Source organism: Mirounga leonina, unplaced genomic scaffold, assembly GCF_011800145.1.
Source record: "Mirounga leonina isolate KUSES-001 unplaced genomic scaffold, KU_Mleo_1.0 Mir_178, whole genome shotgun sequence".
Classification (NCBI taxonomy): domain Eukaryota; kingdom Metazoa; phylum Chordata; class Mammalia; order Carnivora; family Phocidae; genus Mirounga; species Mirounga leonina.
In genome coordinates this window covers 20,051,157-20,063,777 of record NW_023270464.1, presented here as the reverse complement: position 1 = coordinate 20,063,777, position 12,621 = coordinate 20,051,157, and the positions used below count along the sequence as shown (strand labels likewise).

The following is a 12,621-nucleotide window of genomic DNA, read 5'->3' as shown; positions in this document are numbered from 1 at the left end:
AAATTACACATATTATATTATGTATAAATAAAGGAGTTTTTTTCACCTTTTTCATCTTTGACCTTGTCCCTCCCTCTGCAGAATTTCTATCCCATTGCCATACCTTATCTTGGATCTCTTTGAGAAACTGAGAGATGGAAGTAGGAAATCATTAAGCCTGCTTGTCTCGACTACTGAGAGGAGCTTTGCATGGCTCACCACTGAAATTCAGGCAACCAAACACAATCAGAGGAACTTTTACTTTTGTACTTTCAGACAATACTTAACAGTTTCTTTTTTTTTTTTTTCTTAACAGTTTCAAAGTACTACGGTATTTGATCATGATACTAATCAAGTGAGGTGCCATGGTTAGGGCTTACTAACCTCTTAATAAGTTGAAGAAATAGGAGTGGAGAGGTTAAGTGATTTGTCCAAAGCCCCATGGCTGGAAAGAAGCTAATTCTGACCAAAGCCTCGGCCTTTTGATTGCCCAGTAGGAATTCCTTGTACTGAATCATGATCACAATCATCCCAGATGAAGAAAAAGAAAGACAGAGTCAGCCAAACAAGGAAAAGCACAAACTATTTCCTTTGAGAAAGGCAGTGAGATCTTATTATGACTCTGATAACAAGGAGACTGGATCACCTCTTCCTTCACAAAAGCAGAACACCCCAAGAGCAAATGGCAAAAGGAACAGCACCCTCGGTATTGTGGGGGTGGTTAGGGCTGTGCCTCCTATTCCCAGATACAGACCCTCATGTATTTCAGGGAGCTATGGAACATACATCATTCAGTACATGGTAGATGTGATGGGAATTGAGAAATAATACATCTGTATTATACCCAAGGATTTGCTTTATAAAGACTTCTGTTGAATAAAAGTGTGAGGCAGGGGATGCTGAGAAGAGAGAAAGCTAAAGGGGAAACTGAGACAGAAGAATAGATGTTCATCTACCTCCCTCCCTGCCTGCATCACTGCCCCTGTTTCTTCCTCCGGAGAAGGAATAGAGAAACACCAGAGCACAAAGATCAGAAGTTGCCCAGACAATGAGGGAGCAAAGCATTTAACAAACAAGCGCATTTCCCCAAGAGCCTCAGCCCCAACTTGATCAATGATTCTGCAACACTGAATCATTTTTAATTTAATGCTTCTGGGAAGTGGTTGGGGGGGGTGTGTGGAAACCCATCAGCTACAGGCACAGTTGGCAAGAGCTGGGTATTAGCATTTGGCAGCATTTATTATTGCTGTTTATGATGGCATAAATTAGGTTTATGCTGATATAATTAATAACCCTAAATTTAGGAATAATAAATAGTAATATTTGTTCAGAACTGCAATGTCTGAGGAAGGCAAACGGAGTACTCAAGCTCCTGACTCCCTCTCTGTATGTAGGAATGGGTATGGACAAGGAAGCCCTTGGGAAGGCTCTCCCACAACTCCCTGCCCCGAGGACTATGCATCACTAAACACTATGCAAATGACTTAGCAGCAGGATTTTAAGAGTTCCCAGAGCAAATAATTTTCTTGTTGATCTCTATGAAAAAGTTCATCTGTAAGATTGAGTGTGCCACATTTCCCTCTAGAACCAGGACCCTCAGTGTTCTCTTAGCCCACACTCCTCTATGGTGTATGTCCAGAGGTTTGGACAACTGTGCCAAATGCCATGTTTTTCATGGATCCCTCTACCTCCTTCCACATCCTAGAAGGAAACTCCTGGATGTCCCACAAAATCCCTGTAGACCATGATTTCAGAATTACTGAGATATTTGCAAGGGAAGAATTTAAGGCAAAAAGTCACTTCTGCATCTTTAAAAAAAATTTTAAATGTGTAACTGCCTTTCATTTTACAATTTGTAAAAAAAAATCAGTCAGATTAAAATATTCCTATAAATGTTCCCTTCCTGTATCTAGGAGAATATCTTAGCATCAAAAATGGACTGAGACCTCCTTGTTTCTAGTGAAGGCAGGAAGTAAACGGAGAAAATTATAGTTCCTCAGACCAAATAACCCCTTCCGGATCAGAATAACATTTTCCCCTGTTTTCAAATAATAAGGAAAGTAAAGCAAAGAGAAAGATTAGGGGTGCCTGGGTGGCTCAGTCAGTGAAGCGTCTGCCTTCAGATCAGGTCATGATTCCAGGGTCCTGGGATCGAGCCCCACATCGGGTTCCCCACTCGGTGGGGAGTCTGCTTCTCCCTCTGCCTCTCACCCGCCCAACTTGTGGTCTCCCTCTCTCACGCTCTCTCTCAAGTAAAAATAAATAAAATCTTTAAAAAAAAAAAAAAAAAGGAGAAAGATTAAATGCGCTTTGCCCATCTCTCCCCAGAGATCCTTAACACAGAGACATACAAACAGGCTAGAACCAGACCCACACTGACATGTCCATCCAAATAGCCAACCTTCGCTCCATGTCCAGAACATTTTAATTTTCCTAAAAACAAATAGAGCCAAAATAGCCAACCACTGATAATTCTACCCTGTTCCAAGCAGTACAAACTGGCAAAACAGTCTAAATTTTACAAGTACATAACTGCAAGTTGGCGTTCCTTTGTCAGCTCCCAGGAAGGGCCATTGGGCTCCACAGTAGAAGAGTGGATGACTGGTATAGCCTAAGCTTTACTTGCTAAGAAATACGATCTCTGGCTAGCAAACATTCCACAGGGAGATTCCACAGCAGAAACTTCAGATTCCCCTGGCCTCACTGGAGGGAGAATTTGGAGCTAAAACTCTGGAATGAGAGTTTTAAGGAGAGTATTACTCTCATATCCCATCATGGCATGTCATCATGACCATCAGCGTCATTTGGACAGACCACATGCACCCCATCACTCAGCTTCCCAGAGACCACAAAGCATGGAGAACTTTCACCTGATACCCTCTTCAGCTTGTGGTCATCTAAGCCCTCAGAGAAGGGGACACAGTGCCTTGCTGAGGAAGACAGAGACAGACAGACCTACTGGGAGGGTGCCCATGTGATAACTAGTGTCCTTTACTGGTCCCCCCTGCTTTTCCCTGCCTCTCTTTCTCTCCTGGACAGAGGATCCTTGCTCTACTGCCCTTGCATGAAACACTACAGAACTCACCCACAGGCACACTGAAAATCAGTGCTTTAGAAGCCAAATATGGACAGTGAGTCCATAAAGGAATGAATCACTTCCCCCTAAGGGTATAAATCCTCCCAGCTTGGGAGGATCCAGAGGCCCCATACTAAACCCTAGTCTTTTAGAGAGTGCCTAGACAATCAACCAGGTTCCCCAATGTGTCCTCAGTTGTTTGTTCAAGACAGTGAATGATGACTAAGACAAAGAGAAGAAAAGTAGAAGACCAAGTAATTATGGTGCCCACAAGTTCAATAGGAACCACCCCTCAAATGGGTAGGATACAAATTTGCCCTCATGATCTAACCTATAATAAAACATTATGGGTGGTGCACCAATACTTAAGTACTAATATTTAACTAAATATATATCCAACGGTTCATTTCTCACAGAAGTGGCTCAAAGCTTTTTAGAGCCCTTGCTCTGGTCTAGAATGATCTATGTAGAGGTCCACACCTTAAAACACTTCAGCAAGGTCAGGTGCACCCCAGGTTAGATTGAACAAACATCTATGAGGCACTTACCACCTCCCAGACTCTATGCTAAAAACATTCAAGAGGCGAGTTGCCAAGATGACTGCCTAGAAGCTTGGACATGAGTGGAGCTCACAGCCAAGGGGGAAGAACATGAGCTTTGCAACCAGGCCAACCTGAGTTTAATCCCTGACTCTGAAACATCAGATATGTAGTTGACCTTATATATGTCATCCAATCTTTCGCCTCAGTGTTCTTTTCACCTGCAAAATGGGAGTAAATTTTTTCATAAGTTTAAAAATTAAAATTAAGGGACGCCTGGGTGGCTCAGTCGGTTAAGCGGCTGCCTTCAGCTCAGGTCGTGATCCCAGGGTCCTGGGATCGAGCCCCACATTGGGCTCCTTGCTCAGCGGGGAGACTGCTTCTCCCTCTCCCTCTGCTTGCCTCTCTGCCTACTTGTTCTATCTCTCTGTCAAATAAATAAATAAAATCTTAAAAAAAAACTTTAAAAATTAAAATTAAAATCATATTTTTATCTTACCAGATTGACCAAAAAGATAAAAAGATTGATACAATGCAGTATTTACAAGGGTATGGGGACCAGGCACTTTCACTCATTGGTGGTAGAAATCTGTATCTACACATTTTCTAAATAATCTGGCAATAATATGTCTCAGATATAAAATATGCATAACATCAACTCAACAGACTTCTTTGAGAATTTATCTTAAGGAAATAGAGAAATTCACCAAGAGAATAAGAAGAATATTCCCCTACCTACTGTTTATACTGGAGAATTGTTTAAATTAATTATGTCAATACTATGACATAGCTATTTTAAAAACTAATAATACTATTTGTATTCTTTGCCATAGGAAGATGTTGTTCATTTATGAACTATACTACAAAATATATGATCTTACTTAAGACAGATAGAAATATATTTAAAGAAATAGCTGACATTCCTGGAGTTGTCAGCTTACAATCAAATGGCTAATGAATCTTCTCCAACTTGACAATGGTGTTTATGTCTGGGCAGCCTAATTCCCGAAGGGCCTCCATGTTACCAAATCCTAGAAGCGCTATGTAATTACCATAGATTATAATGTGAACAACGTCCCTTGGAGTCATGCAATGCAGGAGCCCTGAATTTGGGTGTTTTTTAATTTCTTCCCTCAGCTTCTTCTCTACACTGGAATTTTCTACAGTAATGATGCACTTTTTTTTTTTTTTTTTTTTGACATTGGAAACCATACACAAAACCATTTTATTTTTTGAAAAGAAGTCACATGTATACAGTAATCAGTCTGAGGCTAGGGCATGTCCAGAGCTCAGCTAATGGATGCTTGGTGCTTGCTTCTCACCAGCCACCTCTGAGCTGTCTGCTCTGTCACACTGCAGCTAAAACTGCAAATTATAATGCTCAGACTCCCTTACCGGTCGGCCTCCTGGTAGGTTCTGCCAACAGGAGGTGCTTGAGGGAGAGAAGAAGGCAGGGGGAAAAAGCAAAGGACACCTTCCCTGCTCTCCAGTGACAGTTAATGAGACTACAGCCGCAGTAGGCAACTGGGTCAAGGCCTGCCCCCTAGGCCGCGGGACACCAGCGTCACTGCCCCCTTGCAGGTGACAGCAGATATGTCCCCTTGGCATTCAGACATAGGTCACTCCACACTCTTCCACCCTCCCGGCTGTGTCCCCTGGGCCAGGTCAGACCCCTTTCTCAGCGTTCCAAATACCAATCTCTACGTAAAGCTCCCCACCCCAGCTCCTAGGTTCCAGTCCCTCCACTGCTTCCCCCTCCTTCCCTCACCCTCATAGGTGGGACCTGCCTCTGCAGTTATTAATCTCTTGGTTTCTTTGGCATCCCTTTTTGAACTTCCAGACGTCTGCCACCTGTGTGAACCAAATCTTATCTTTAGAAACATCTAACATCTTGGCTGTTTTGTGGATCACTTTTATAATTAGAAAACAATAATGCTATTTTTTTTTTGATGTGCCAGTTTTTCTGAGCATAACTCTAAAGACTTATCTATTGTATTTCTTCTTCACTGTTCCCTTAGGAATTTCTTCTCTAAGTATGACGGCCACTTATCCCCTTCCCCAGTCTTGGGCAGAGATACTTTCTTTAAATCTCAATAGCACAGCTGAAACAAGATGGAAAGGCTGATTAACACTTTACTAAAGCATAAATGATGTAACGGAAGGTAACTACTCACAGAAAATTTGGAACTGATTATTGGTATAGCTGTTCTCATTCTCAAGTAGCCACTTAAGGGATTGATTGCTTCTTCTGGCTTCCTCCAAATGGTACGTGCCATCTTTCCTCTATGATCTCTGGTTAGACCAGAGTTTCTCCAATTTCAAGCTCAGGGGAATTACCTCTTCTCCTTAAAAGACCATTTGTCAGGCAGCTTTTCTTGTTCCAGGACCTGCTTCTTTTCAGGATGCTTGACAATAGGAATAACCCATCCAGTCAATGACTATACTGCTTCCTCTGACAGGGAACGTTCATGGACAGTAGCACCATGTATCATAGTACAAATAGCAAGGATGCCTTGATCTGCCATGATCTAAAGACCCAGAGCACAAACCCTCCGGGTTACTTGTATGATCACATGCAGGTGGGGAGGTAACCCAAGCAACATCCGATGTGGAATTTCTCACCAATTTGTTATCTGGGGCCTCAGAGAGTATCTTCCATTCTTACTTACGCAAATTGAAAAAAAATGACATACTTCCTATGGCCCATTTTTTTCAAATGTAACTGCTCTGTGAGATCCAAAAGTCTGAGAAGTAACCACTGCTCTATGTAATTATATTGAAGAGAGTTGAAATATATTAAAAAGTTAGAGTTGAGGTTATATCAGAGGGAAGCCCTAAGCATATCAAAGCAGGAGGGAATGGATATGGCCCTGCCCAAGCTGAAGTCAGCCAAAGAGGGATAATCATCAGCCCTTTGGGACCCTGAAGAGTTCAGCTGAATTAAAATATCCTATGGATTGGGCAGGGGAATGGAAGCTCTGTGACAAAAAATATATATATATTCAAAATTAGCTGGGTGTTGCCTACAGCAAAAAGCAGGCAGCAAGAAGAAAGGACGTATTCTCCGAGGGAGAAGGCTGGCAGGACAAGGCAGTATCGAGGCCAAAGCCCAGCTGCAAATTCAGATCCCATGAAGGAAGACTGAGGATGAACCAATTCATTCATCCTGGGCCCAAATTACAGAAAGCTGCAAGGCTGTATCTTGGTTTGTCCCAGGCATGCTGGATATGAAGGTCCAAGCCAACAAGACTAATTTCAGAGACCACCTGATGGTTGCAATGAGCAGGGCTGAGGCTCTACTTTCATCTCCATCCAGGTGTGGGAAGGGCTGGTAGTAGGCCAAAATGCACATGGGCTTTGGAGCTAGAGAGTGGGTTCAAAACCCAGCTCTATCACAACCCGGCCATATAACCTTGGGCACAGGTGTGTTTATGTGCGTGTATTTCAATTATCTAGACAATTTCTCATGCCATTTCTGCCTCGAACTAACTTTCTAATCTGGGATAACTCATTTTTACCTCTCTGGTTTCAGTTTTCTTAACATTTGAAGGACCAGGATGAAATAATATACATGAACCCTCCTAGCTAGAACATTTTTTTTTTTTTATCCTAATGCCCTTAAATCCTTACAGAAAAGTGGTATAGCATAGACAGAAGTTCTGGTCCTGCCTCTGTAACACCAGCTTCTTAAACTGACCCAAGATTTCACCCTTGTGTCCTCAAGATTTTATATCTAGATATTAGATAGAAGACCTGCATTTTGGGGCCATAGTTACAATTACATAAGAAAATCTATGTAAAAACAAACAGAAAAGAACAAACAAGCAAACAAACAAAAAAAGGTTCTTTCTTGGCCCATGAAAGGTGCTGAATGATTTTTTTTTTTTTTTTTAGATAAAGTCTGTGAGTTCTCTTATTGTAGTAAAATAAAGTCTTTACAACCCACAGTGGAGTAAAGGAATATTGGCACTAACTTTTAATGGTCCCAGATAGTTTAAATTGTCAAGATTTTTTATCTGATTTTTATAGTTTCATTTGTTTCCCCTAGAGCATTCAGCTATTACTTCTTAATACCTTGGTGTGTTTACTCATAGTATGCCCTCTGCTCTTTATTGTTGCTTGTTTCTGTTTCACAATGGCCTTGGAAGAAGAAAATCAAGTTTGTAGAGTTGTATATATACTAAGAATCAATACAGTCTGATTCTCCTGTGAATAAAATGTTGGGCTGTGTGTTGGCTTCATAAAAATTATTTTGTCACTACATTCTACCCAACAACAAAAGTCCAAAAATTGGAAACCATGCTAGATCTCTCCAACCCCCTCACTTACACGCCATGCCAAACTTTTGCACCAATCACCTGCCCTCTTCCCACTTCACACTCTGAAAAAGCCACCATTGTCAGTTCCACCCTGACCAAATTTTTTGACCCCCTGGTTTTTATCCCAGGTAGCAAAGAATGGTAAGAGTCAATGATCCTCCTGGAATCTTTAGAACTCAGCCCAATTCTATATAAACATCCAGGCCAGCAAGATGGTAGATTGTTTCTTTTGGAAACCATCTTTACAGTTTGTTTTCCTGTTACAGAAACATGTTGCTAAGAGATCTTTGGCTTGGCAAGACCCACTAAATTTTTGCTAGAAAATCCTGGCTTTGTCTCTCTGACCACTGCTATCAAAACCTCTCAGCCATCCTCAGAGGCTCCATTACCATCACCACCAAAGGAAACTATTCTACTTTTACACATTCTTGCAAAATCCATGGGGGCCCATGAGTATTTATGAAAGAAGAGTACAGTCTAGTAAGTTAAGTATCACACTTAGGTTTGGGCTCTCCAATCTTTATGCAAAGATTGCTTCTTTGCTATTCAGACCACACACAGGGCAGTTCAGTTACCTTATCCAAAGAAAATCAATGAAGATCAGAACATCAGAAACAGTATCACATGAGCAGCATTTAGGCGAACTACATTAAACTCAGAGAGGACTTCACATGGGGAAGTTGAGGCATGTAAAAGGGGTATTCAATTTTATCTACAGGGTACCCCAAGGTAGGACTGCATAAAATGTTTGAAGTTCACAGGGCAAAGATCAAAGCACAGAAAAACACAAATCCACCTAGTTATGCACAACAGAATGGTCATGCTCTGAAATGGAATGCCAATCACAGAAAAAGTTCAAGTAGAAGTTACATGAACCATATGTCTGGTGGGTTCTAAGAAGGGTTCATGAGCTGAGACTTTTAAGGGCTTTTACTGTGAGATGCTGTGCTTCCATTGTAGTCTCAAGTCTTTTGAAAATGGTGTGCTGTGGCCTGTGGATTTCCTATCAGTACAATAACACAATGGTTTCCAAGTCCCTTTCAGCCAAAATTGTTTCAGTGAGCCAAGTGATCTATGATGTGCCTTGAGCTCCATGATGAAAGATGCAATATAAAAAAAAGGGTAATTTTAGTCATAATAAATAATGGTAATGATGATGAATGGTAGTGTCACTGAGAAGAAGCTGGCCTGCCATTAGGGAGTCCAAAACAACCAGCTGTGAGCTGAAAATGACTGTGTCCAGGCCAGGAGGATGCTCCGTGACTGAGACCACATTAACCTTTCAACCAAAGACCTGGACCAAGCCCCTGATTTGGAGGTGTGAGCAATTGTAATGGAAGAAACTACAGTACTTATCCCTGAGCTTGAATATTGCCTTGGGCTTAGGAGACATTTTCCCAGACAGGTCAATAGGGAGCATGTTCCCTTACTCTTCCAACAGAAGAGGAAACTGAGTAGGTCGGGGGAAGAGCCAGATTGCACACTAGAATTATGACTCTAAACCCAGTACGCTTTCCATCCTCTACCAGTCCCCTGACAATTCAATGGAAAGAGAAACTTCAGGAAAGAGCCAACTTGGACGAGAACATGCTGAAATGGGATCATGTTCCTCAAGATGGCTTGCATAGCTGTTTTCCATCCATTTAGGCTGATAGAGCTTGCTAATGAAATCCTGGGTGCCTCAAGCAGGGAGGAGTCACTCATTAATGTCCTAGACCTGTTCTCTGGAGCCAGTGTAACATATGGCAGGAGGCTGCTGAGTTCTGCTGGACCAGGAGGGAACACTGCTCTAGAGCCTTGTCCAGCTTGAGAGCTAAGAAGGCTAATTGCTTCCAGAGGCCTAATTAATGCTCCTAAATGAGGGACTTGGCCTCTTATTCCTCACATGCGCTTGAAGACCAACCAGTCGCCACAGGCAAAGACAAAGGACCCTACCTCTGCCCATCAAAAACCTCCACCAAAAACAAGAGAGTCTGGGAGTTACAAAACCAGGAAACTTGTTAGGAACACACGAATCCTTTACTTCTTTGCCTTTTTTATTTTTTTGGTATATTATACTGAAATTTTATTTTTAAAGTCTATAGCTTTGACTTGCTTGCATTTTGGCATAGTTTAACATATTTTATCATTTGGAATGTACTCTGATCCTCTTTTTATATTTTATCATGATTTTTTAACTGATCAGTATTCTTTTCTGTGCTTATCCTTTGAAGCTAGTCTATTCTCAGCTGCTTAACATGTTATTTCATTTTTTTCCTTAAGGAAATTAATTACTATTTTATCTTTCTTAAAATGGTCTCTTATTTAGTTGAAGCCATTTTAAATTTTATCTCTGTGAAATTTTTGTTTTCTTTTTTATATTTTTTAAATAACTCTCATTTTATCTCATTTCACCTTGTGATATTGCCCTATTTTCTCCATTTTCTAAACTTGTGCTTTGCTTCTCTAATAGTGACATTTTAAACTCTAAATTCTTTTCCATGTATAGCCTCTGAAATTATTTTTCTTTCAATTTTTTTTAACTTATCTTATGTTCTGTTTTTCCCATAGGACACCAGTGTCCATTCCCATAGTGAGAAGAATCCTCGATGACCATGGGAAGAAACCTTAGTCTGTTTCCACAGGGTTTGAGAATTTGTGAACGTTAATCCTGCCACCCCATCCACCAGCCATGTCACCTCGGGGACCCGCTCTGGTTTCTGCGCTTCAGCTGGCAAAATCTAAAAATGCCCACTTCTTCCAAAAGACCTCATCAGACCCTGGACTTCCTTCTTCCCACCATGTGTTCTGAAGGTGGCAGGAACGCAGTGAGGAGAAGCACCGCCCCTTCTGTCTCTCCTTCAACCAACCATGACCCCCCGGCCATTCCACAGCCCCTTTCAATCCTGCCCGCCAGCCCATTTGGATATGGTGACGCCCTTCTTGGGGCTGTATCCAGAATCCAGTAAAATACAACTCAGAATAAAGATCCCCCTGCCATAAATATCAGTAAGGAAATAAAAGCACTGGTCTTAACTGTGGAGAAATCAGAATTTGAGTTCTGACTTTGCCACTAACCCACCATGTGCCCTGGGCAAATCCCTTGATTAGCATGGACACTAATTTTCTCCTTTAAAAAAAAAAAAGACTGTTACACCAGATTATTTCTAAGGACCCCTCTGGAGTTAACTGCCTATGAGTCTATGCCCTTCTATAAAACAACAACAGCAACAACAACAACAACAACAAAAACCTGACACAACCTCAATGTGTATGGAGAATGCGTTGTTATTTGTATCCACTAACAGAAGCCCAAGAGAATTTACTCCTGCCAGAGTAACAAGGCCTCTCCAACCACACCCACTGAGCGACACAATGCGTTACCATGGTGACACAAATGAGGACCCAGTTGGTCTGGGTGCCTGACATACTTGCCATTGATGACACCATCTGGATTGAGCATGGGGATGATCTTGAAAATGAAGTTTTCCCTCAGGAGTCTAGCCACGGGGTCACTGCTGACCAGGAACTCCAGGGCCCCCTTCATCACCCAGCTGGCATTACTCTCTCCCGGGTGCACTCGGGCAGTGATCACCTGGTATGGACGCTGCCCTGCCAAGACAGGAACATGAGAAAATTAAACCTAAATACACTTTCCATTTCCAGCAAGATAACCTCCCAGGGGCCAGAATTACACCTGACTGGCATAAAGTCCAAAATAGGTTGATTGTTTCCCATACATATCTGATCCACACTGATCCATTTTTCTATTTGCTTCTATAGTCTGCAAGACTCAAGAAAGTATAAAGTGAAAGCTCAAGGCTGTTATCAACAGCTAAGTACTTAGTGGTATGAAAAGAAGCCAAGAAGCCAATTATATCAAGACCACCAAAGGAACAATTAACTCTCCAGAATCCAATAGCATGATGCTGTATGTCACAGATCTGAAATTGAATCTTATCTTCATACTTAGCAGTTGTAAGATCTTAGGTAAATAATTTAATTTATGCAAGGCTAGTATCTCATCTGTAAAATGGGGACAATGATGCTGATCTTGTGTGGGTGTTATAAAAACAGAAAGATGTAAATAAGGCACTTGGCATATTACTTGCCATTCACTACATGTTAGTTTCTCCCATCTCAATGATGGTGTCTATGGGTAGGATGGCCCCCTCTCATTCCCCAGTAGAAATGGGATTCAAGGGCAGAACTTGTGCTGGGAACTTTATGTCTGTAGGACACTGAACTCCAACAATGAGAAAGACTTGACAAGAGTGAAGCACCTAGAATCTCAATCGTGCAAAAAGAATCAGGAAAACACTCTCTGCCCAACCATAGGGAGCATATTGATCTGAAGAGACCTTATGGAGAATGCATTGATGAGAGAAAGATGGGCTTGTCTTCCTTCCTTGTTGAGAGAAAACATCTGGGCCATTGTAATGTTGAGATGTACTCTAAGACCACATCCTGGCTCAGGTGAAAAGTGTGTTTTGATTGATTAATGGTGTCTGCCCCACCCCCATACGCTTGGGAAAGGAGGGCTGAAGATGTGGCCTCATACCAGAAGTTCACCACATCTGCTCTAACCCCTTGTCCGATTGTGTGTGTGTGTGTTTTCTGACTCTCTTTTCCTTTTGTATCCTCACCCAATTCCTTAAAGCTCCTAAACCCACCTGAATGACAAGAACTAAGCGTTTGCCAAGTATAAATACCCCAGCCACCAAGCAGC

The 12,621-nt window shown here is 41.8% G+C and overlaps 1 protein-coding gene across 1 annotated transcript in view; it reads right to left on the bottom strand.

Moving 5' to 3' along the window:
• The window catches only part of AGBL1 (ATP/GTP binding protein like 1), an 813,331-nt gene that overhangs the window by 463,929 nt on the left and 336,781 nt on the right, over positions 1 to 12,621 (bottom strand). The window contains exon 18 of the mRNA XM_035024092.1: positions 11,324 to 11,504. Coding sequence (XP_034879983.1) covers positions 11,324 to 11,504 — 181 coding nt within the window. The remainder of the gene's footprint in view (positions 1 to 11,323; positions 11,505 to 12,621) is intronic.